The sequence below is a fragment of the Musca autumnalis genome, unplaced genomic scaffold (genome assembly GCF_047663935.1).
Source record: "Musca autumnalis isolate F117 unplaced genomic scaffold, ASM4766393v1 scaffold_3, whole genome shotgun sequence".
Lineage (NCBI taxonomy): Eukaryota > Metazoa > Arthropoda > Insecta > Diptera > Muscidae > Musca > Musca autumnalis.
This window is the reverse complement of record NW_027411866.1, coordinates 261,335,029-261,362,246: the sequence shown is the minus strand read 5'-3', so window position 1 is coordinate 261,362,246 and position 27,218 is coordinate 261,335,029. Positions and strand designations below refer to the sequence as shown.

The 27,218-nt window shown below is 34.5% G+C and overlaps 1 protein-coding gene across 9 annotated transcripts in view; it reads left to right on the top strand.

Moving 5' to 3' along the window:
- LOC141399475 (uncharacterized) overlaps positions 1-27,218 on the top strand; it is a 107,360-nt gene that overhangs the window by 77,346 nt on the left and 2,796 nt on the right. Inside the window, exons 1-3 of one of the 9 annotated variants that reach the window (XM_073978321.1) lie at positions 11,348-11,426; positions 25,479-25,765; positions 25,833-25,959. In XM_073978321.1, coding sequence (XP_073834422.1) covers positions 25,523-25,765; positions 25,833-25,959 — 370 coding nt within the window. In that variant the 5' untranslated portion in view covers positions 11,348-11,426; positions 25,479-25,522. The other 8 variants (XM_073978320.1, XM_073978326.1, XM_073978327.1 and 5 more) reach the window with 8 other exon arrangements.

Here is a 27,218-nt window from a genome sequence, read left to right as displayed (position 1 = left end):
AACTAACTGGGCTGTCGTCAGTCAAATCGGTTGGCGACAGCAGCAATAACAACAACGCTTGTGAAAAACGTCTACATCTTTACGACAAGTCAACAAATTCACGTTATCTCATTGATTCTGGATCAGCGGTATCAGTCGTACCCCCATCTATAACACGGTGCTACAGTGAAAATTTGCAGGGGTTCTAATGCATAAATTCGGTTTTATGGGAGTCCACAGAAGACGAAAATACCTTTGGTTTCTTTGAGTCACTTCGGTTTTTCATTTTATAACGGTAAATGTAGTGAAAAATGGGCTTTCTTGGATTTTCAACTTTAAATGGGGAGATTAATGCCTTTCAAACAAGCCATAGATTTTTAAAATTGGTTAACAAATGGCTAATTAATAGTGGTTTTAGTGTGACAAAAACGCATTAAAAAACAGTCAAATCTTTTTCCTTGTGCTCTAGGCTGCGTAAACGACACCTAACAGTACAATTATTTACTGTTAGCAAGTAAGAAATTTAGTTGGCTTTCCAAAATGGGAAAACGCAACAAAATCCGTTGAAAAATAAATGCGTCATGGCATTTTTTGTGTTTCAACTTTTTGGTTTTTTTCATATTTTCCTTTATAAAACATTGATACCTTGTGCGTAATTGTTAAGCAGGATAATCACAATTAGAATCATACATGCTAAGATACCCACTTTTATAAAGGAAAATATGAAAAAAAACCAAAAAGTTGAAACACAAAAAATGCCATAACGCATTTATTTTTCAACCGATTTCGTTGGTTTTTCCCATTTTGGAAAGCCAACTAAATTTCCTACTTGTTAACAGTAAATAGTTGTACTGTTAGGTGTCGTTTACGCAGGCTAGAGCACAAGGAAAAACATTTTACTGTTTTTTAATGCGTTTTTGTCACACTCAAACCACTATTACTTAGCCATTTGTTAACCGATTTTAAAAATCTATGACTTGTTCGAAAGGCATTACTGTGGAAAAAAGAAGTAATGCCCGTTTAAATTTGAAAATCTAAGAAAGCCCATTTTTCACTACATTTACCGTTATAAAATCAAAACCCGAAGTGACCCAAAGAAACCAAAGGTATTTTCGTCTTCTATGGACTCCCACAAAACCGAATTTGTGCATCAGAAATCCTGCAAAAAAATTTTGTCCACTTTTGTATCACAGTGTAATCAAAGAAAAACTCAAGCCGTCCAAACTTACACTTTTGGCTGCAAATCAAAGTGAAATCAAAACATATGGTGATTGTGTATTGAAACTCGACCTTGGACTTCGACGAGAATTCAAGTGGTTATTTGTGATTGCTGACGTGCACACACCAATAATAGGTGCCGATTTTCTAGTCAACTTTGATTTACTCATTGATCTCAAACAAAAACGTCTTATCGACAACAAAACCAAATTATCCAACCGTGGTGTAATTTCGCAAACAAAACAATTTGGAATTTCAACATTGAATTCTGCATCTCCTTTCGCAGATCTACTAAAGGAATTTGAAGACATTACCAAAACATCAACGCTTAGGAAACCAACAGATGAATTAATTGTGGTTCATCACATCGAAACAACAGGATCTCCAGTTGCTGATCGTCCACGACGTCTTTCGGGTGATAAATTAAAAGCAGCTAAAGCCGAAATGGATTATCTCATCGAACAAGGTATTTGTCGTCCATCAAAGAGTGCTTGGGCTAGTCCTATTCATATGGTCGCTAAGAAAACAGGTGGCTGGCGTGTCTGCGGTGACTATCGTAAACTCAACTCACAAACAATTCCAGACCGCTACCCTATTGCCCATATACACGACTTTGCAGAAAATCTTCACGGTAAGTCAATTTTTACAACTCTTGACCTTACAAGAGCCTATTATCAAATACCCATGGCTGAAGAAGACATCGCAAAAACAGCAGTATGTACTCCGTTCGGATTACTAGAATTTTTGTACATGCCTTTCGGTTTGAGGAACGCAACACAAACATTCCAACGTTTCATGGACAACGTGTTCCGAGGACTTGACTTCGTATTTTGTTACATCGACGACATTATCATTATGTCCGAATCTCCACAGCAACATCGAGAACATCTTCGTGTAGTCTTTGAAATTTTACGACGCTTCGGACTCACCATCAACCCCAACAAATGCCATTTTGGTGTACCTGAGGTAAGATTTCTTGGCTACATAATCAACGCAAATGGTTGTTCCCCACCCACAGATCGTATTGATGCCATAAAAAATTACAAGAAGCCAGAAACTATCTGTGAGCTTCGTCGCTTTATTGGTGTCATAAACTACTACAGGCGCTGCATACCACATGCAGCACATCAACAAGCACCCCTTAACGAACTCGTTGGGAATTCAAAGAAAAATGATAAACGCAAAGTTCCATGGACAACTGAATCAGAAAACGCTTTTGAGATTTGCAAACGAAGCCTTGGTGAAGCTACTATGTTAGCACATCCAGCTCCAGATCTAGAACTAGCATTAGTAACGGATGCATCAGACAGTGCTATCGGTGCCGTCTTGGAACAAAACTTCAACGGTACTTGGAGACCTCTAGGATTTTACTCATGTAAGTTATCAAAATCTGAAAAGTCATACAGCACATATGATCGAGAATTGCTCGCTATTTACAAAGCTGTGAAATATTTTCGACACATGCTGGAAGCACGACATTTCGTCATAAAAACCGATCATAAACCGCTCATATACGCATTTTCTCAACGGCCTGAAAAAGCATCTCCCCGACAACTCAGAAATTTAGATTTCATATCACAATTTACAACTGATATAATTTATCTTTCTGGACCCGAAAACACCGTCGCTGATGCATTTTCACGACTCAACGAAATCTCAATGCCGTCAACTGTTTCAACCGAAGACATACAGAAAGCACAACAATCTGACGATGAGTTGAAAACTATCATTAATGGCAACAATTCTCTGAAACTGCAAATAGTTCATTATGGTAACACATCAATTTATTGCGACATCTCAACGGGATACGCCCGTCCATACATTCCGGACGCACTGCGCAAACAAATTTTCAATACCGTGCACGGACTTTCACATCCCAGCGGTCGCTCAACACTACAGCAAGTACGAACAAAATACATCTGGCCCGGAATTAAAAAAGACATCATCAATCTTTGTCGTAATTGTTTACATAGCCAAAAAGCAAAGATTACCAGACATAACCGTTTAACTCCGAACAAAATCGACGTCCCAGACAATCGTTTTGATCACGTACACTTAGACATTGTTGTAATGCCACCAGTACAAGAATACAGATACTGTCTAACAATGATAGATCGTTTTTCCAGATGGCCTGAAGCTGTTCCGCTCAAAAACATGTCCGCTCAAACAGTTGCTACTGCATTTTGGTCAACTTGGATTTCAAGATTTGGTTGCCCAAAAACAATTACAACAGATCAAGGCACTCAATTTGAATCAGCGCTTTTCAAATCATTAGCAGCTTTCACAGGAGCTAAACGAGCACGTACAACAGCGTACCACCCTCAATCCAACGGCATGGTTGAGAGGTGGCATCGAACTTTTAAAGCAGCGTTAATGTGTCATCCAACAGTATCCTGGGTTGACATATTACCAACGGTACTACTTGGACTCCGAACTGCATTTAAAGAAGACCTTCGAGCTTCACCATCAGATTTTCTCTACGGTGGTCAATTGAGACTTCCAAACGAATTTTATGAAGACAACAATCAACAGGCTGATTCTACAGAATTTCTTCAAAAACTTCGAGAATATTTCCGAATGCTACGTCCAACTCCAACTGCACATCACACGAAGAGTAAAATGTTCAAACTCAAAGACATCGATACCTGTTCACACGTATTTCTACGAACAGATGCTGTACGAGAACCATTACAACCTCCTTACACTGGACCTTATGAAGTTATCAACAGAATAACAGATCGATTATTCACAATTCGAATCAAGGACAAAAACATTAACGTTACAGTCGATCGTCTCAAACCAGTTTTCGACTTCAACGATTCTAATTCCAACATCATTATAAGTCATAAACAGACTGCAACGCCAATTCAACTTGAAAATTTAATTTCCACCAAAACTCAGCATACAACGCAATCTCCTTCTGAAGATTCAACCGCACCTACTCCATCAACGAGGAAGATTTCTTTCCAGAATGATCGTGACTGTGTCACTGGAGGGGGAGTGGTTGTGGCATCTCCGTCCCCGCAGTTAACAAATAAGATGAGTGATGGTAACTCTGACAAGAGGCAACAAAAAAGAAAACAGAAGTTAGTTGCTCGCGAAATCTTCAACACCACAGTTGTGGCACATCGATCTAATTGAAATTGTATTCCTTTTTACTAAATTAATATCAAATAAATAGTTTAAAATAGTTGTTAAGAGAAGTGACTGTCTTTTATTTCAATAACACTAGATAAACTATAATAACATTGGACGGCTAAAACAAGTCAGAAAGTATCAGTCAGCTGTGCTGACGGAGATATACCCTCAGCCACTGACAAAAAACAATACAGTTTGGAAACATTTTTCGAAAAAGTTTTAAAGTTATCTTGCACAATAGCCATATGTGCCGACAGGGTTTTGGAGCTTTTGTGCCATTACCTCAAGATGTATTGACTTACTCACGAAAAAAAATTACCGTTGTAAATGAGGTCGGTAGAACAACCTATTGAAAAAAGAATCAAACTTCACTTCTTCAAACTTAAACTAAGTTTGGACTACCGGACATGGCTAAGTCGACTCCCAAATTGTACGAAACGAATTTCGTCCAAACATACTTGGGGTCTAAAACCGTTATTTCGATGAGGCACATTTTTGGTCGCATCAAAGTGTATATACCCTTTCTAGCCTAAAGGCTGAGGGTATAATTATTGGGGGAAATCATAAATAAAACCAATATAAAAATGTCTCTTTCTTTAAATTTGATGCATATCAGGCTATAAAACAACTGACGTCAACAGATACATAGTTTATTCATGAATTATAACAACTACTGTCAAAAACATATTTACGTATGTATGCATTTACATACCGATGTGAATTAAGCTATAAAACACTCTTTTTAGCATAATATTTACCTGGTGGGAAATTATATGACCTTCGTGGCTAATTAGGGTCTACCGCAACCAAGTTTCATAAATTTCTTTTATTAAAGGTGATTTAGGTTAGGTAAAAATGCCACTGGTCAAGTAAACAATAAATGTTTAACTCAATATTGTCAATATTGTTTGAGGATGTGAGGATGATTAATTGAATTCTTCATTTTGCTTATTTGAATAAACTACTCTTAACGCCATCTAGTAGAAATAGGAATTGGTTTGGATAAATGTTTGCTCCTAAAAGTATGCAATATAATGTAAAAAACTGTAGCAATTTCTTAATCGTTTAAATCTCAAATCGAGTCAAAAGAAAAATGAATGCTTGTTTGATTTCAAAATTTATATCCGTTTAGTAAAGTAAGTCTTATGTATTATTAATCGCTTCAAACGAGAATATTCCCAATGAGTACAAATTTTAACAAAAATTCACACTGGTGAATGTAAAAGTTTATTTTCATAATATTGTGGTTGTTGATTTGAAGAATTAGCGCAGTGATTAATTATAAAATCCATTCATCATAATGTAAAGGGATATTAATTTAATCATTATATTTGCAGTGGGTCGCACTGAAATTAAGTAAAATAATTTCGGTAGGGCCGCACTTTTTAAACACTCCACCACGAAATATATTATGGAAATTATGGAATAATTAGTTTCCTTTGACTCCTAATTTTTCAATGTATCTCTAAAGGCCTAACAGCTCAACTCGAAAGAGAATTAATTAAAGTGTGTAATATTTGCATACATAAGAAAATGTACGGTCCGAATCCCAAAAAGCCCAGAAATGTATATAGCAAAAGTAACTATGCAGCGGAGAATCTTTGTGGGACTGTGTAAAATATCTTGATGTTTTTGAACAAAATATAATTAAATCTGTATTTCAGATCCTCAAGAGGATATTAATTATTTTTAATGACAGTTATAGTACTTGTAGTGACAAACCCACCGTAGACTGGATCGTAAAATCCAGAATAATTGATCATTTATAAATACAACTACTGTAGTGACAAAATTCTGGTTGTTATGTCCTGTTTATGAATTCTGAAGTCATGAAATGAATGGTGATCTTGATCAAGTTTCAAGTTGTCCTGATTGATGAGACGGGAATTTCCTCAAGGAATCACATATTTTTGGGGCCATTGTCTATTGTGGAACATGTAATAATCTTTTCATATTCCCACCCAAAATAAATAGTAGGAAAACTTCAAGATCCGTTCTAAGTCCTACAGTGATACTCCACCAATACAGTAGGATATGATAGCTCTTTGAAATTTTTAATTTCGAGCTTTCAATGCATACATACACAAATCTTCTAAAAAGCCTAGTTCGGTTCACTTAGGACCAAAAAAACAACTAAATGCAGCAGTTAAAAGTAGTTTATTAGAGTTTAGTATTACATTAGACACTAAGGACACGACGAGCGTGTCCGAGACGGGTAGGTCAGTATAACTGTAGGGCACACAACGGAACTTGAGGTTCTCCTAATATTTATTTTTTGGTGGGAAAATAAACTGGGGCACAATTTTTGAGAAAATTAATTAGTCCTTAAGTGTAATGATTACATGTTTCAAAAGGAATATGTCCCCAAAAATAAGGGATTCCTTCAAGAAATTTGCCATATATATTTTGGACTTTTTAGGATTCGAATCGTACATTTTCTTATGTATGCAAATATTACACACTTTTCATTGTTATCACCGTGTCTTTCTAATAAAACTAATTGTTTGTTGTTTTCAATAAGTTATAGTGCTTTTAATGCCTAATACATTTTGGTTTCACTACATACCAACTTTTTCGAAGACTGTATGCATAACTAATATTCCAAAAATATAGATCTATGCGATAAATGTTGTCGAACGATACCGATACGCAGTACAAATGTTAATAAATGTACGCTAGGGTTATGACTTTTTGACCTTTTTTTTATCAAAAATGATGTCCTAAATGTTTGCCTATTAAAAATAAATAAGTTATGATTTTTTTTCTATTTAAATACTGAATAAAGTCACATACAAAAAAAATCAATTTTAACAGTAACGATGTATAACATTTATTAATACTTTACTTTATAATTAAGAATTTATGTAATCATAAAAAATAATATTGCCTACAAGATCGTGTCAGGGATATTGTGCGAACGACTAAAGCCTATGGTCAACGAGATAATTGGACCATACCAATGCGGCTTTAGAGCTGGCAAGTCCACCATTGACCAGATATTTACCCTGCGGCAAATCCTGGAGAAGACCCAAGAGATGCAGATCGACACCTACCACCTTTGTCGATTATAAAGCAGCCTTCGACAGCCCGCTGCGTTCAAAGGTATTCCAAGCCATGTCTGAATTTGGTATCCCCGCAAAGCTCATCCGTCTTTGCAAAATGACTTTAACTGACACGGGGTCCTCAGTTAAAATAGGAAAGAACCTCTCCGAAGCCTTTCGTGTGATCTGTTTAACATCCTGCTGAAAAAGGTTATACGAGAGGCAAACGTCGAAAGAAGTGGCACAATCTACACCAATAGTCACATGTTACTTGCTTATGCTGATGATATAGACATCATAGGCCGATCAGTAAAAGAAGTAACTGATACCTTTATGAAGGTCGAAGGAGAATCTGCTAAAGTGGGTCTGGCGGTAAACGGTGAGAAAACCAAGTTGATGGTGTCGACGCGCAATGCGTCCATTGAGCTCGGACCGGCTGTGGAAGTTGGTTCCTATAATATTGAGGTAGTAAAAGACTTCGTCTACCTCGGCACCTCCGTAAACACAACAAACGACATCAGTTGTGAAATAAAAAGAAGAATTATATTGGCCAACAGATGCTACTTTGGTTTAAGTAAGCAGTTCAAAAACAAAGCCACATCTCGTCAAACAAAAATAACGCTCTACAAAACACTGATACTACCCGTGCTGATGTATGGCTCCGAAGCCTGGGTACTTGCGCAAGCAGACATGGCAGTGCTTGGTGTGTTTGAGAGAAAAATTCTTCGAAAGATCCACGGACCAATCTGCGTTGATGGTGAATATCGACGTCGCATGAACCACGAGCTGTATCTGCTGTACAACGACATCAATATTGTTAAACGTATCGAGATGCAGCGATTGCGTTGGCTAGGCCATATCATAAGAATGAGTGATGATGACCCCGCTAAAAAGGTGTATAAACACGGACCGCTTGGCGGTGCACGCAGAATTGGCAGGCCAAGGAATAGATGACGCAAACAAGTGGATGATGAGATGAAAAGGCGCGGTATTCCAGAAAGCGAAGCAACAAATAGAGAGAATTGTAGATCTTTTCTTAGTTCGGCCTATAGAACAAATGTTCTGTAATGGGCCAGGTAAGTAAGTAAGTATAAAAAATAATATAGGGATACGAGGTTGTAAAAAGGTCATAACCCTTATGTACACATGTTATCACCTTTGCGTGTTATATTTATTTGGGATCGGTGTTAACTGCCGGAAGATAAAAGCAAATAACGATGGTTTGCTTCAAATGTATGTGGTTCCTGCTGTTTGTTTCAGTACAATTGGATATTAATTATTGTCATAAAAATAATTTGCCTAATGATTATTGCCTAAGTGTGTCAACTTTGGTCAACTTAAAATATCATAAAAAATAATAGGTAATGAGTTCCTAAGGAAAAAAAAACTGAAATGTATATTTTTTACATTAGCATTAAATATGTTTAAATGACAGGTTTTTACTCAATAAAAAATTCTCAAATTGTATTTACAGTACAAAATCACCACACTAGATACACTGGATTTTGATATAGAAACACAAAAAGAAAATCCAACAAAAGTAGGCAAGTCTGGGCTAAAATGTGAATGTCCTCTGTATGACACAGCCACTCTTCGTGACAGCATCCGCTGCTGAGGTTGTCATGAGGTAGAATTATGCGCTAAGAATGTTTACCAATAGCCCAGTGATCGGTTAGCACTTTGCAAGGTTCCGTCGGCTTTGGCTAATCAGGAACCTTGTACGTTTAATGTTGTAATGCCCGCATTATGAGACCAAGATCAATGACCCGTGGATTAGATGGAACATGCAAGGAAATGTTGGACATAGCCTTATTAGACCTTATTTATGATATTAACATTGTTGCTCTTGAAATTCTATCGGAATAAATTAATTTTTCGCGTAGCATTGTTTATTAGACAGAATGCTTAAAAATATTAAAATGTTTTTTTAAGAAAAAAATATGATACATGGAGAGGATGTTGTCAAAAAAGTTATCACCGTCGTTTACACCTTAATGTCGTAACCCGTTAGTGGTAATCCATTATACCAATCTTTCCGGTTTGGAAATTTGAATTCAAAAGTCAGATCAAAAATCATTGCAGGAGTCCAGTAATCAGCATTAATTCATATCTCCCTGTAGTCCGTTTGATCTATCTCTCCATATTGGATTTCCTCAAAAATTAGTACTTGTGAAAACTTTGTGCACCATGCGCTCCTTATTTCTCATCTGCACATGAACAGTCTGCTTATTTGATTTCTTAAATACCCTTCCTCAGTTCAGCATTACAAATCAATACCCTCCGTACACCCAATTTGTGAATATTTACTCTACTAGCATACCCAAAGCCCATGGTAAGGTATTTAGTAATAAAGCAATATTTTTCATGAGCTCATAGTACAAAGTTTCAAAAACCGTCCCCCAACGCTACACCGTTTCATACTACAAGGGTTTTGGGATATGAACATGTGCTATTCTCATTAATAATAACTTCAATTATCGGGAATGAATTGCATTCGGCTGTTCGTATATTGCGAACACACCCACCTTATACTTTGGACTTCATTATCCATTCTTTGTTGTTAGCGATCGTTTTTTGACCACTTGGCAAATATAAATTTCAATATCTTTATATCGAAACAAAAATTAAAAGAAAAACAACCTTTAAACGTTTTGTACTCAAGGCAAAAGAATTGATAACAGGCCATAATTGGAGTTTGATAAAAACAAATTATCACCTCACATTGAAGAATTTTTATTATTTTAAAGGAATACAAATCCCGAAATGTGCAAAAATCAATGTGAATATATGTATTCATATGCACATACATATAAGATCATGTGTTACTGTCACTGATGATTCGAACTGCACATGTTTTGGTATTCATTCGCCAAATTTAGGTGTGTGACGATGAAAATTCACATTTAAAATAAGATCAAACTTAACCATAAAATATAGATAATAGCCAGTAAAATATACAATGTAAACATAAAATAAATTAAAACATTTTATATCACGTTTTCCGCTTCAAATACTCATTGAATTAATTGTTTAATTTTAAAATAAGTATATGTGTATGTTTATGTATAGGTATGTTTATTTATGTTTCTTGTCGGCAGACATAATTAAGACAACACGATAATGAAATTTAGCCCCAAAGTTCAGAAGCGAGGGTGTGTGTTTGTTTTTCTTATGGTGTGTTGATTGTCTCCAAAAAATAACTCATGTGAGCACCAAGGAAGTAAAATATGCGAAAAACTTCCCCACTCTCGAAATATATTGGGTCGGTTTACACTATCCTATTAATTTAGAGAAATGTGTAATGTAATATTATAAGTAAAATTAAACATTTTTAACGAAATATAATTTTTTATTCGCTAAATATACATACAGCAATCATTGACTAGAGTTGTATTTTCTAGTTCATAAAGGTGATCGCTCTTTTAGGTCCAGCTCTAGTTCAATGTCGTTCCTTTAGTTGAGCAACTAATGTTCTGAATGTTCATTTGTATACAAACATATGTATCCGAAAAGGACCAGAGAACACACGAAAATGTAACCCTACTCCATAACAAGAAATTCATTGAGTTGTCTGGCCAAAAATGCTTATGAATCACATCAAATCACGTCCCAAAACCAGTTTAAACCAAATAAAACCTTTTTTGGCCTTACAAATTGCATGGGACAATATTAAATTAAATATGTACCACAATCACGATCGATAACACCAACATTTTTGTCCCGCCTCCAGCGGAAAATGTGGTGTTATGCATTTGTTAACATTCGTCGTATTTACTTTCATTATTAACATATGCAAAATTTTGTCATTTGGATAGTCTAAACGAAACTCAATAAACAGCGCCAAAAAATAATAGCAAAATATGAGAAAACATTAACAAAAATATATATACTGTTTTGATAATCACCATAAGTTATCAACAAATTCCGTTCGGTTCGAATCGAACTGGGCAAACATAAAATTCACTTGTGCCGTGAGTCTACAACAATTAGTCGGTCGTAGCAAACGAAAGTGACAAGTTGTCGTGGTGGTTGTATTTTGAACAGTGAAAAGTGAGTGTGCCAAGTTTGAATTAATTTTTTTTTGCATTTAACTGTTAAGCGACTTCGCGCTTCGTCAAACGAAAAACTAGTCTACTAAAAAAAACAAGTGGTTGTTGGTTGCAATATTTGACCCCGTAGCCTAGTCTTCTTGACATTTAAACAGCGATCAGTAAAGCTACAAGCGTCAACAAGATCAGTGATTTTGTGTTTCAATAAAAAACGGAATTTTTCGCAAACTTTTTTAATCGAATCAAGTATGTGGAAATAGAGTGAATTTTTTTATTATTCTCTGTGCGGTAATATTGAAATAATACGGAATATTTCCTCGCGATCATGCGCCTGTTTCCATGTCGTTTAATAGATTCTTGTGATATGCGGTCGGTCAATCCATCATGAATATTATTAGAATACACCGTAATAATTACTGATAACTGAAAGTTCCGCGCTCACTCACTCACTCACTCACTCACTCACTCACAAGGTGGTCATGATGATGATGCATAACTGTGTCATAATCAGACATCCTTGAAGTTTGTCTTTAAGTCAAGGAAAAAAGAAAGCCCTTGAGTGATGGTCAATCAATCATCGTTTTATAAGAAGCTGAAAAATATCGGGAATTTTTTTGCAATGATAACAACTGTGGAAGTGCTTTGTTTTGTTTAACATTCGCCTCGCCCTGAAGTTTTCGTTCAAAAGAAAGAAAAATTACTATCGTCAATGGACTTATTTATTATCTGTGCTTGGAACCAACGAAAAAAGAAAACAATCCAAAAACAAAAACATGAGTGCTTTAATATTTACATGTTGCTGGCTGACGGACAGATATAGACAGACCGACTGATACGTAGGCTTGTTGTGAACAGTGCCAAACTGCTGGAGAGTACGCAAAAATTTAAGTATAACAACACAGACATGTTGTTGAATGGGCCAAAAGTCAACAAGTGTTTTAAATATTCCATAGCGACAGCATAGTGCAAAGTCCGGCAAGGGCTCACTTGAATGACTGTCGTCTCACATCGTTTGGTTTTTATATCCGATGCGTGGTGTTAATGCTTTTAATTTGATGTATAAACTTTTAAAGAATCTTGACGAGTGCGGTTTAGTATAAGTAAAAACAAATCAACAACAGAAAAGAAAAAAAGTAAAAGTATTAATGCTCAAAATAAAATACAGCAGGGGAATTCTACTCCCAATACTATGACGCATTGCAAATAAAACAAATATACACAACAGAAATATATATTTAATCATTTGAACTTAAAACAGAGCGTGTTATTGTTTGTTGCTCAATAACAAAAGTAAAAGACGATAATTATCAAACACAATTATTTAGAACAACGTGATATTCCAATATAAAATAAATATTTATTATTATTAAAAGTTCAGTTCTAGACTCGAGACCAGTGCACACAACGATAAATTAAATTAATTACAGAAAATGTGTTTTTAATGTTGGTAAAATTCCACCACAATATGTTAAATCTGTATGTCTCTTTGATCATCAACAGCAAATTGAATTAAATTCGAAAATAAAACAAAAACAGAATAATACTACTGTGTTTTAAAAGGATATGGCGATTTTGGAAGACGTCTTGAAAAAAGTGACACACAACTTATTTTTTATACCCTCAGCCTTTAGGCATAGTTTTGGTCGTATCAAAGTGTATATGGGAAATGTTGCCAATTATTTCATGTTCCATTTCCAACAAATTGATTTTTTTCTTTTCGCGCTACATTAACGATTTTTGGTCCATAGGTTAAGAAAAAATTCACCAGTACAAATCCGCTCGCGAGCAAATTTTTGGTTATTGCGGACAATTGTTATCGAGATTTTATTTCTGCTTTTAAGAAAAAATTATTTTAAAAACGCTAATTATTTTATTGAACACAATTGTCACTAAAAAGTTATAACGAAGTGACGTCATTAAGCAGATTGTATAATATTTGTAAAATGTTACTCAGCATTAGCGGAATTTACAAAAAATTGACAAAATCTTAAATGTAATCCGTTTTTTTTTTGAAAATATAGGTCCATTTACCCGTTAAAAATTACAAAAAATAACAGTTTAAAATAAAGACTCCACGGGGAATCAAATGAGACCAAACTTATAATCATCGGGATAGTAGTTAGGATTTTATAGGCAAAATAAGCACATATTTGTGTTACAAAAAACAAATTTTGGTTTGGAATTATAGTTTTCACATGCATTCTAGAGTTGAAAATATTGGAAAAATTCTATTATTTTTTATTTTTCTTATCTTTTAATTTTCTTGAAACTCCCAAGAAAATGGGCGGATTTTGCTTCATCTACATTCCCATAGAAGTTTTCCCATTGAGGAAAGTTATCGGGTTGATGAAATAAATAATTAGACTTCTTAAGCGGAAATAGAGTTCAAAACAACCGCTTTAACTTATATGCATTATTAAAATATGTGTAAATCGCCTAATTATCAAAATCGTTTTGTCCTCATGTGATTTTCATGTACAGCAAGACCATATCTTTTAATTTGTATATATTTTTTGAAATATAACTTGGATGCTTAGATGTAGCATCGGCTGCATCTAAGCATTAAAAAACCTATAAAACATCTCTAATTTGCGCAAGTTACACTAAATTTTGTTCCGCATCCGGTTTCAGTGTCACCACGAAAGTCTACATCGATATATATCTATTTCAAGGCGATCAATCAGGAACCGTGGATTTAGCATCACACACTATTTCCTACCTTGGAATTTCCCGTATCTGGCTTTTTAGTAGGTGGAATTTCACGAGTAAAGATTTATTAGATCCGCAACGTAAAAATCTAAAATTTGCAATCAAGTCCGAGTAAATCAAATGACAATTGTAAAAATTAGGAGCGAAAAATATGATTTTTAGAAAAATGTTCGCACAAAATTTTCGTATTTGGATGCAGATTTCTGTGATGCTGTGTAGGCTACATTCATAACACATATATCAAATAATTCAGAATCGCGAGATGTACAATCCTATATACGATTTTTTGAAAAACCTGTTTGCGGAACGGAATTAGAGGACAATTTAAAAAAAAAAAAACACTTAAAATCTGGCTTCAAAATGTCAGCATCATTTAATGGTAGACGCAGATCAAATTTTGAAAAGTTATACATTGCACGATGGGGCCAATAGCAGGTTTTCGAGGCAAAAAGTCAATTTTTGAAGTGAACAATTTGAAAAAAATAATAACGGATTTCGATTGCCAACACTCTGAATCACTAAAAATAAAAAATAAATCAATCTGGTAACATCACATTGCGACATACTGATCTGGCAATGGTGACATATTTTCTTTAACATAATTTTCCGACATTCATTATAAATAAGTAGTGAAAGCATTTTAAGCGCCAAAAAGAACATTTCAACATTTTTATATTTTTTAAACATGGAAAGCTCTTCAATGGCTATGTAAAATAAGATAGTGTTAACAAATAAAAAAAATGTTATGTGTGGTAAATGTATTTTTGAGTTAAGATGTTATGTCTTTTTTGGAGTATTTTGCTTTGTTATCCATGTGTTCTCTGGAGTATAACTTTTGAGATCTAGGTAGATCTAGGATGTTATATATATGTGGTGAAAGGTATTAATGTGTACTATCATTTTGTGAAAAAGTTAGCTGCGCATAGCTGCGCCTTTTCATAAAAATTTGATTTCAGATGTCGTAATAAAATTAAAAAATATAGACATATTTATGTTTTGGTTGGAGAATAATCGGAAACCCATTGATGTTATCAATTGGATTTCGGAAAAATTTAATAGACGTATATAATAATATATAATTTCTAAGGTATCGCAGACAAACTTGGCTTTTGTGGCGGAATCTTAGCCGATTTTTACTAAATTTGGAACCTTTTTTATTAACTTATAACATACCACAGACAAAACCATGAAATTTGAACATATGTATATAAGGCAGCTATTTCTATATCTGAACCGATTTCAATATAACTTGACAAACTTATTTGTAGCCCGAATTCCGTAACATTTTCCAAATTTTATTGTAATTTGATGGAATTAGCAGGCTTGGTCAATCATTTGCCTGAAATCGGGCGAACATATATATGGGAGCTATATCCAATTCTGAACCGATTTCAATATGATTTGTCAAAAATGTTTCTAGACCAAAATCCGTCACACATTTCAAATTTCATCAAGATTGGACATACATAGCGGGATTGGTGCCCAAATACCTAAAATCGGGCGAGAATATATATATGGGAGCAATATCAAAATCTGAACCGATTTCAATATAACTTGGCAAACTTATTTGTAGTCCTAATTCCGTGGTATTTGCCAAATCGCATAAAAATTGGGCAGAATTTGCGTGTTTGGTCCATAAATTGCTTGAAATCGGGCGAACATATATACGGGAGCTATATGTATATATGAACCGATATGAACCAAATTTGGCATATTAGTTTCTAAGCCCATTATAAACATCTGTACAAAATTTGAAAGGTCTAGCTTGCCCCAGTGATTTGTTGCCTCGAAAACCTGTCATTGGCCCCATCGTGCATTGGTGGGATGATCCTTATTTTGTTGGCTTCTACTTTCACTTTGACAGGAAAATCGGGAAATATGTGGTATAATCACAAATCGAGAGAAAACAAAAAAAGACACGTTGGCTTCAACTAATTTTTACCAATTATCTATATATATAAAAGAGTAGTGAGGTGAGTGACTGACTGACTGACTGATCAGCGCCCAGACGAAACCGCTGAAGATAGAAAGTTGAAATTTTGGGTGTAGGTTGCTGTTGGTGTGTAGGGGTGAGATAAGGCTGGGTTTTTGGAAATTCGACCTAGAAGTGTACGAAAAGTACTAAAAGGTACTAAATATGGTACCCTTTGTATTAGGCAAACGGTAAGAGCTAGAATTCTGAAATTTGGAATGAGGGTAACTGATGGAGAGCTAGAAAGATGTAGCAAAGGGTTTTTGGAAATTCGAACTGCAAGGGTACGAAAAGTACTAAATGGTACTAAATTTAGTACAATTTGGATTTGTGTGAACGGATAGAACTGGAATCCTGAAATTTGAAATTAGGGTAACTTGTGGAGAGTAACAAAGAAAGGTTTTTGGAAATTCGAACTATAAGTGCCCTAATAGTACTAAATGGTACTAAATTTAGTACAATTTGGATTTGGGTGAACGGATAGAGCTGGAATACAGGCATTTGGAATGAGGCTCACTGATGAAGAGTAAGAATGAAAGGTTTTTGAAAATTCGAACTGTAAGGGTAAGAAAAGTACTAAATGGTATTAAATTTAGTACAATTTTGATTTGGTGAACGGATTGAGCTGGAATACAGACATTTGGAATGAGGGTCACTGATGAAGAGTAACAATGAAAAGTTTTTGTAAATTCGAACAATAAAGGTGCGAAAAGTACTAAATGGTACTAAATTTAGTACAATTTGGGTTTGGGTGAACGAATAGAGCTGGAATCCTGAAATTTGGAATGAAGGTCACTGATGGAGAGTAAAAAAGAAAGGTTTTTGGAAATTCGAATTACAAGGGTACGAAAAGTACTAAATGGTACTAAATTTAGTACAATTTTGATTTGGATGAACAGACACTTGGAATGAGGGTCACTGATGAAGAGTAACAATGAAAGGTTTTTGGAAATTCGAACTATAAGGGTACGAAAAGTACTAAATTTAGTACAATTTGGATTTTGGTGAACGGATGGAGCTAAAATCCTGAAATTTGAAATTAGGATCACTGGTGGAGAGTAAGAAAGAAAGGTTTTTGTAAATTCGAACTATAAAGGTACGAAAAGTTCTAAATGGTACTAAATTTAGTACAATTTGGATTTGGGTGAACGGATAGAGCTGGAATCCTGATTTGGAATGAGGATCACTGATGAAGAGTGAAAATGAAAGGTTTTTGGAATTCGAACTATAAGTGTACGAAAAGTATAAATGGTAGTAAATTTAGTACAATTTGGGTTTGGGTGAACGGATAGAGCTGGAATCTTTAATTTTTGGAATGAAGGTCACTGATGGAGAGTAAAAAAGAAAGGTTTTTGGAAATTCGAATTAAAATTATACGAAAAATACTAAATGGTACTAAATATAGTACAATTTGGGTATGGGTTAACGAATAGGGCCGGAATCCTGAAATTTGGAATGGGGGTCACTGATGAAGAGTAAGAAAGGTGTACCAAAGGTCGAAAAGTTCTAAATGGTAGTGAGTTTAGTATGATTTGGATTTGAAGAGCTGGAATTCTGAAATTTGCAATTAAGATTACTGTTGGAATAGAGAATTGAGATGTGGAGGTAGCTTGGGAAAATCGTACTAATGTACACGAAGTAGTACTAAATGGTACGAAATTAGCTATAATTTGTATTTGCGTGAACAGATTATTGTTGGAGTGTAGGATTGAGGTAGTTTTGGAAATTCGTACTTATGGAAAAGTGCTAAATTAAACTACATTGGCTATAATTTGGGTTTAGGTGAACGAATAGAGCTGAGATATGAAAGTACATTTTCGAAAATCGTGTACGAAAAGTGCTAAATGGTACAAAATTTGGTACCTTTTGTTATTTGCTATATGGTATAAAATTTTGTACAATTTGTGATTTTGTAAAGGAATTTTGAAATTCGGTATTAGATTAGCAATTGGTGTTTAGAGTGGAGGTAGAGAGGAGGTTGTGAAAATTCGTACTTATTTATACAAAAACTACTAAATAGTCCTCAAATGGGTTTCAGGGGAACTGGTAAAACTGGAAAACTGAATTGGGGTTAGGATATATGTTGAAGTAATTTTTGAAACGTTTACCTATGTGTTGGAAAAGTTGGGTAACATGTTGATACCAAAACCATTTTAAATAGTTAAGGTACTAAATTAGGTGTTGGGTGTAGGAACAAAGCTGGGATTATATAATTTAAAAATATGCTATTTGTACAAAAAATACGAAATGGAAAAATATTTGTTATGAAGATCGCTCTAAAGTTTGAGACAAAGTTCTAAGTTTGAAAAATTGTACTGAATATTGCCCCATTGATTTGATGTTAACGCCAAGGAGTTTCTAAATAATGTACTGAAATTAAGTAGTCAAACGTGAAGTATCTTTTCAAAATTTTTTTGTTCTGACCGCTTTGGTATGTAAATTTGAAAACGTGGTCCTATGCGACAATTTTGTTAACTAGAAGGTATTTACCCCCTGATATTAAAAAATCCTAAATTGAAATGCCTTCAAAAAATTTTCCGTTATATACGGTTGACATACCGGTGCACATTAAGTACAATTTTTTGTAAAGAAATTTTCAAACTTTTTATGCCACAAATTCCGAATTTCGGTAGGAAAATGTGCAGAAGATCTTCAAAATACTCTAAATCTTCAAAATATCTCTTCTAATAAACGTGGATTGAAGTGGAGATTTTTTAAATTAAACTTCTATATCCTCTGAGTATTCAAGGTCCAAATTTAAAGAAATTTGGACAATATACATTTGTTCTTCTTTAAAAATACACTAAGTCGAGAGGTACCGTTATATGAGGATATACGAAAACGTGGCCGAAAATTTAACGGACCTATTCGGGTTCTGGGCGAAACCGCTAAAGCTAGAACCTTGAATTGTGAATGTGCGTGATTGTTGTTGTGAAGGGGTGAGATAAAGTTTAGGGTTTGGAAATTCGTACTGGAAGATAATGCTGTGTTAGTGAAGGGGTAAAACCAGGAGTCAAATCTGAAATTTGCAATATGATACGTAGTTTTCGAAATATAAAATATGGTAGCTGTGTAGGGATGCGATACGGCAATTTTTTTTTTTAATTCTGACCACAATCGAAAAAATATTGGTAATAAAAATAGGTCTTAGTACAACAGAATCTCCAGTATTCACCATTCCCGTATTAAATATTGTTTATATACATTTCGTTTCCTTTCCGCATACGAAGTAGCGGGCATTTGCTAGTTCAACATAAATGTAGCCACAGCTTCCACGCAAATTAACTTTTAAGGCCAATATTTTTTGCCATGTCTAAAAACATTTCATTTTATACGAAAGCATTTAATTTGTATAATATTCAACCACATTTCGCGAGTTATTAAAGGCTAAACCTTGGCTTCAACTATGTTAAATTTTGAAAAATATTGCCCATATACCTTCGTTAATACACTTTGATACGAAAATGTGCCTCATCGATATAATGGTTTTAGACCCCAAGCGTGTTTTGACGAATCTCGTTTCAGACAATTGGGAGTCGATTTAGCCCTGTCCGTCCGTCTGGTGCGTACGATACATTGCAAATATGTAAATTCGAAAATTAACTATAACGGTTCACTCCTTCGGTTACCTCCCACATGTCCCTATAGTTTGAGCACACAATACAATCTGATTCAGGATGTTCACGTAAGCAAGCAACAGGTTGTAATTATAATGGGATCGTAACGAAACGTTGGGTGTTTAGGGTGGAAGATACTCAGAGATCGGAGTGGGCATAAAACTTATGTGAAGACAAAGTCGCCTTTTTTCTTATGCGAATATCTTCGCGTCTATTATTGTTTTCTAATAGCAAACAAGTGCGCAAAGGATATATTCGGAACAGACTATGTGATACCCTACACTACTACCCTGTGCATAAGCTTTTCACTGGTAAACATTTATTTTAGGGAATATTATCCGACTATCACCAAACTCAATATGCTTCGTCATCCCCATCCCATTTGCTACCAAAATTTCGTAACGATCCGACCAATATTGTGAGTAGCGTAATTACAAAAAAAAAATGTTGCATTACCGACTGTTACTGATATCTCCCTTGTTTGGCCACATTCGCCAACCTACTCTCATTCGACAACCTACTCAATGTAAAAGAGATTTTTTCTTCCTCTATTGACGGGCTTTTCTTTTGGAACACTCCTACTAGAAGCGGAGATATTTGCATAAGAATAAAACGTTAATTTTCTCCATATAAGTTTTTTGCCCATTCCGACCGCTGAATATTATCCAAACAAATTTAATAGGCTTCCTCTTCTCCAGGTCCCCCATTAACCACCACTCATTTCGAGAGCTGCAACCTGTAGCGTTTCAAAAAAATGGTATGCATTACGGACTATTGCGACATCTCCGTTGTTTGACCACCTACGCCAACCTACTTTGCATCATTGAAAAGGTAGGATTTTATACTTCCATAGTCAGGCCTTGCTTTTGGAAGGTCCCTAACCCTAACTTAAGCTGTGATATTCGTCATTACAATTAAAATTGCAAAAATGAAAAGTTGGGTTGGATTAACGACTATTGTGATATCTCCGTCCACCTACGATAACCTACTATTCATCGTTGTAAAGGTGATAATTTCTATTTTCATTGTCAGCTTTTGGTATACACTTTATAGAAGCGGAAATATTCGCTTTGTAATAAGGCGTCGACTTTTTCTTCAAATAAGTTTTTTGCCCATTCCAACCCCTGAATATTATCCAACCATCACCCGGGATGGTTTTCGTCACCATATCCCTTTTATCATATTTAAAGATTTAAAAGTGGACGAATAAGTAGTTACGACATTTAGTAGCCAAAGATTAACAACTAACACTGTCTATTTTATTTCTAGTATTAAAATAATGGAAAAGTAAGGAGATTTGTAATGATTTTTTGTTGGGCTGATTTGTATTTAAACAAATTAAGACACACAACTAAAGTGTTGTTTTGGAGGCTTAAGGGGTGTTTACACTATCTATGAATGTCATTTGAGATGTAAAATTTGCTACCTGTGAATGTTGTACACATATTAGTTGTGTCTTTTTACTTTTTCAGTAATAATTATTCAGTAACTTCTTTTCAGAGAGTAAGGGAGATTTTACTCTTTGGTACGAAAATAGAGAAAAAAGTAAAAAGACAGCATTTAGTAAACTTTAGCAAGATAACAGTTGATAACCAAAACAAAAACATTGGCGCCAATGCATGAAAGAAAAACTGAATCCAAAGCAATGAAAAAGTTCTTCAATTGTAAGCAAAATAAATAAAAAATAATTAATTTATTAATAAAACAATCAATAAATATAGCTGAATCGTAATATTTATAGTATTTTTCCACAAAAATAAGATAAACTTTGAGCACCTGACCATTAGCAGATGATTAAAAAACAGCTGATCGAACTTGCTAAAGGTTGCTGGGAAAAATTCTTTCAGCAACTTTTAGCAATTTCTCAGCAAACAACTGTCAAACTTGTTCTCTCACTTCGCTCTCTTTTACTGAACTTTTGTGTAAAAAGACAGCATTTAGTAACATTTCGTAATAATTATTACAAATTATCACGTAAAAAGACACACCTATTGCGACCACTATGAAAATTTTAATCTATCAAAATGATGTGGCAACTCATATGTACATTTTTCATTCAGGGAGCGCTCTATTCGGCCATGTATTTTCGTATGCAGTTGAAAAATTAATTGTTAGAAGAAAACAATTTTACCAAAAATGAAGGAATATGTAAAGAAAACGAAAATGTTTGTGCGATTAAAGTTTTTAACGATATAAATTGTGTTATTTGCGTGATTTATATTTTGTGGTCATATGAAATTGTATGCTAGTGTGAACGCAAAAACTAAAAGTGGTATGGACTTTGACAAACATAAAGGATGTCGAATGGATAAAGGAAGTGACAGCTCATATTACATTGGTAGATAGTGTAAACACTCCTTTACAACTACATCAAAAATTCATTGTATATTCTCGTGTTTGTTTGCCGAGTTTAATACTCACAAGTAGAACTTGTGTACATTAGGGCTATGACTTTTTTACAACCTTATATCTCTATATCATATTTTGATGAGTTTTTACATAAGATTAGAAAAAACATAATTACAGGGTGATTCGATAAAAAAGCTCACACTCAAAGCCATTTGAAAATTTGTCTATATGAGCTTTTTTGACAAATTCTTAAAGTCGCTATTGACACATACGTAACTGAAAGTAAGCTTTGGAGCCACACACCATAACCATAATGTCATAACCTTTTGTTTTTAACTAAATTTATCATCATAACTTTACACATACATATCACATCACTTTATATCATATGGTCGCCATAAATGCCCAAAACCGTATCCAAAAAAAGTCAAAATTAGTTTGTTGCGGAGCAGTGAAAATAAAAGAAAAGAAAAACCAAATAAAAAGCAGTAATTTCTTTTTATAATAAAATTGGCGGTTTTATTAATATATTAGTCGAAGTACTAATATAGATTACCTTGTATTTACAATGGTGTTGCTTGGATGTTGTTGATGGACGAAGATCCGAAAAACAAGTGACAATTAAAAGTAACGAGAGAGCTTAGATGTCACAAGAGCCGCGTAAATTGACAGATCTTACTCGCTGTAATTTGTCATCACCAACTTTGAACGAAAATTCAAAGTTGGATAAAAAAGTATTATGACAAATTACGGAAAGTGGATAGTGAATGTATTTTTATGAAGTTTATTTTATTTGAACTTTAACATAGTTTTTTGATTGAATCTAATACATAAGACTAAAATACATGCCCTAGCAAAATTTCAAGCTTCTACGTTAAAAAATAACTATCCTATTCAAGAAAAGGCATTTCAGAAAATGGGATAACATTGCAGATTTTGTTGCAATGACGAATCACAAAAACAAGCATTTCCGCGGTTTTGGTTTCATTACTTAAGCTAGGGTCACATTAGGCAAATATTTGCTCTAGCGACCGGCAGTGTGCGCTTACTGAGAGCAAATGAGCGTAAATAATGCATTGAAATTTATTCTCAATTGCTCTAAGTAAACACACACTCCCTGTCGCTGGAGCAAATATTTGCCTAGTGTGACCCTAGCTTTACTCTCATTCGTATATGATTGATTCCCATATACTCGCCTTCATAAGATTAATATTCCATAAAACGTTTTTCATTTTATAGCGTTTATTGCTTCTCCTGCAAAATTATTACTTTGTTAGTTAACAATTTTGGAATTTATGTTGAAGATATACAATTTTATTTCATATGTTATATCAATTGTAAGTCGTTTGTGCAGGACCTTTTTCAATATTAAAATGGAATAACAGTTATTAAAGTCAATAATAGGCAAAATGTCATTTACTTGAGCAACAGGAAATATTTTTTTAAGAAAAAAAAATTTTGTTTTCATTTCATAGTATTAAACATAAATTAAAGTTGTTTTTAGTACTTAAATATTTTAGTTATTATTTTAGTCATTAATACGCAAAAGTTCATTCATTCTTGCTACATGATATCATTTTTGAGAAAAAATTTCAAAAAGTCATAACCCTAGTGTACATTAGGGTATCCCAAAAATAAAAACAATTTTTCATTGAAATGCTCACCCTCTAACATTTTTCTATTTGATCCAAAAACTTTAAATATGCAATTTTATGGTGATCGGTTAACATTAACCCGTGCCCTCCCATCGATGCTTATTAGTAATTCGAACGAATTTGAATTCGAATCATTTTAGAGAAACGGGACATAAGCCACTAATAATAATTATTTTATAATAATCAAAATAACTTATTTTTACTTTCAAAATTTTAATAAATAATTCATTATTTTTCATATACCCTTAGATGATTTATATTATTTGGTAATGGATTATTCTACTCATGTGGCTACCAAATATTTATTGCGTGATAATCAGAGACGTTTTATTGAGTTGTTGACATTAAAAAAGTAGCTTGTCATAGTTTTTGGGACTCTGCAACAGAGAAGCATTTTCAGCTTTAAATTGATTCATATTATTTAGATGCCTACGGGCTGAGGACTGGGATAATACAAATTCTCCAGCTTAATTCAATTGTACAGATCTTCTTATTTTCTATACAATCGATTATTCCACAACGACAACCAGACCCATCATACAAGTACAAAAACATAGAGAAAAAAACTTTTCAAAAAATCCCATTGCCATTGCTTCGTAAGGAACCTACATATACACTAACTTAGCCTTAATGTTGTCTTATCGCTTATTGATATTTGGCATATTTCTTCTGCGATTTAATAATCATTTGCCATTTCTTTCCTACGATAAAGGCACTTGTGCGGAACAGTTAAGCGTGTCTGTAACGGTGATTGTGTGAATGTTATCACTGATTTTGAACAGCGTTCTCCGCTGTTGACCTCCAACAACAACACTTTCATGTTTTTATTATTGAATTGAAGAGGATCACCAGTTTTGAATTACAATTGTTTTATGACATAATTGACGTACAATTCTATTATTACTTGAATGTGTATTTATGTTCATATGTATGTGTACGTATACTAGTATTTATTGCACATCAATTTAAAATTGGTGTTTATTAGATTGTCGGCAAAAAAGAAAGTAAAAGAAATGGTTTGAAAATGTGTATGAATGGAAAAAAATTTTTACACAAAATATTATTTGACAAACACATTAGTTTGTTCGGTGCCGATGGAAACGCACGTCTAAGTATTTTCGAAGTAATATTTGTTCTTGACTCGCGTGCTAAGCTTCGTAATATACATATTTAATTTGTATTTGTATGCCATTGCATTTAAATATCGTTATAATTGCGGTGCATCAACAGAAGCCTATAACAGGCTACAATTGCACCAAAATCATGACTTTGTTAAAAATAAATACTACAGTAGTGATAACGGCAGGGATGGGATTGTTTGTCCGTTGGATGTTTTCGACCAAAAAATACATACATTCTAAATAAATACCTTAAATACCTAATTTTGTAACTTTGATAACACATTTAAATTAAGGCTACGTATAGCCTTGTTCGTTTATTTCCATTTTTCATTTAATTTTTGTTAGTTCTATTTCAATTGAATTTTTGATAAACAAAACGTATTTTTGGGAAAAATGATTAATGTTGGCAAATGCATAATATATAAGTTTGTATTCTATAACCGGAAATATTAGATAAATACAATAAAAGTATTAGATTATTCATAATTGAATAATCAATTCCTGTTGTGTTGCATTTTATAATCGTCTTAAATTCTTCTCAAAAATTTAACGCGTGTCTGCGTATAACAGCGATTTAGAAGTCTCAATCTCAATGAATGTGAAATTAAAATTCGAATTTCTTAATTCTAGATTTCCTCACATCCAAGGGATGAGAACCCAAATACATCAGCAATATGATAGATGATGGCAAAACAAATTCAACGGTTTCAAGGGATTCGAATGGTAGAAATGGCTCCGCAAATTTACCAAAACTAATAATCCCAGATAATACTAAAAAACCACAAATTGTTAAATCAACGCAACCCGTCAAGAAGGTAAAGAAGAAGCGACGTGATCACAGTGATTTGGGCGATAATTTTGTGGCACCTGATGGCGGTTGGGGTTGGCTAGTGGCCATCGCCAGTGGTGTCAATATTGTAAGTTACAGAATATACATTCTCCCTCTTTGGCTTACATATAATATTTCTATTTGTTTAATTTCAGCTGGTAACATTTGCTATGGCCCAACAATTTGGCATTATCTTTCGTGGTCATATGGCAGATATGGGAATATCCAGTTCTCAATTGACCACAATTATTAATACCCAGGTCGCTGTATCAGCTATGACAGGTAAGAGGAATAATATCTATTTTGGATTGCTAAATTGTAAAGTGCATATGAGTTATACTATCATACGGGTGAAAATTGGAAACATATACAGTGAAAACTAAATACTCCAGGTATGTCCCGAGATGCGAATGGAAAAGTCGACAAAGAAGTTGCTGATATAGGTATGGTAACGTCTAGGCGTCATTTAGGGCAATAGGTGGTACATTGGGCTGAGTAAGCAGTTAAACAAACGTAGTTCTGTTCCCACGACAATTGGATATTAGCTCCGGTACGACCCGGGCTCAATTGGGGCAGCCAGCGACAGCTGTATCAACCGGAATTTTTTTCCGCAGGTGTTTCTAGTCTGCTTTGTTCGCAAAGGAGTAATGCGACGAATTTCATATCATTATTATGCAACGTTTGCAGTAACTGGTGTCACCGGAGGAGGTGTTCAGGTCTCTCCTCACACCGCGACTGGTTCCAGCAATTCATTACCAGGTGCTGTCAGTAGCCTCTAACATCAAGCGGGTCTTTTCCTGCACCTCTGAGCAATTCCAACCACTCGCGCCAGCATGCCCAATTCCTACCCCCTAAATTTCTTCCTCTTTTTTACCTCGTGCCAACCTAGCGATCTTTTTTCGATAGTAATTTGTGTAGGGCCAAAGGCGCATTTTCACCAAAATTCTCTAAATGCCACAAAAAACGTTTTTTTTATCGATTTTGCATCGATCGGGCCATAATTGTGACATTTAGAGAATTATGGTGAAAATCCGCCTTTGGCCCCATTAAAATTACTATGGGAACAAAACAAAGAACGCTAAGTTGACACGATCGCCATAAAATTTCATATATAAGGTTTTTTGATCAAATGGAAAAATACTACTCACATTGTGTATTTTTATACCCTCAGAATTTATGCTAACTTACCCTCGTTACAGACAATTTGGAGTTGATTTAGCCATGTCCGTCCGTCTGTCTGGCTGGAGCGCACGATAACTCTCGAACGGATCAAACAATTCGGTCCAAAATTTGGCATTCGTAATATTTTGTACAAACTTAGTTTAAGTTCGAAGATAGGTTATATCGGTCCACTCCTTCCGGTTCCTGCCCCACAAAAGTTCGAAAGTGTTCGGAAAATTTGTGCGCACGAGTAGCAGGGAGTAGCCTATTTGGCCAATACTTTGCAAATTGTACAATTTCTACCAGACTTATATAAGGTTCCAATATGGAATCAATCGATCCACTCCTTCCGGTACCTCCCACACAAAGTTTCGGATAAG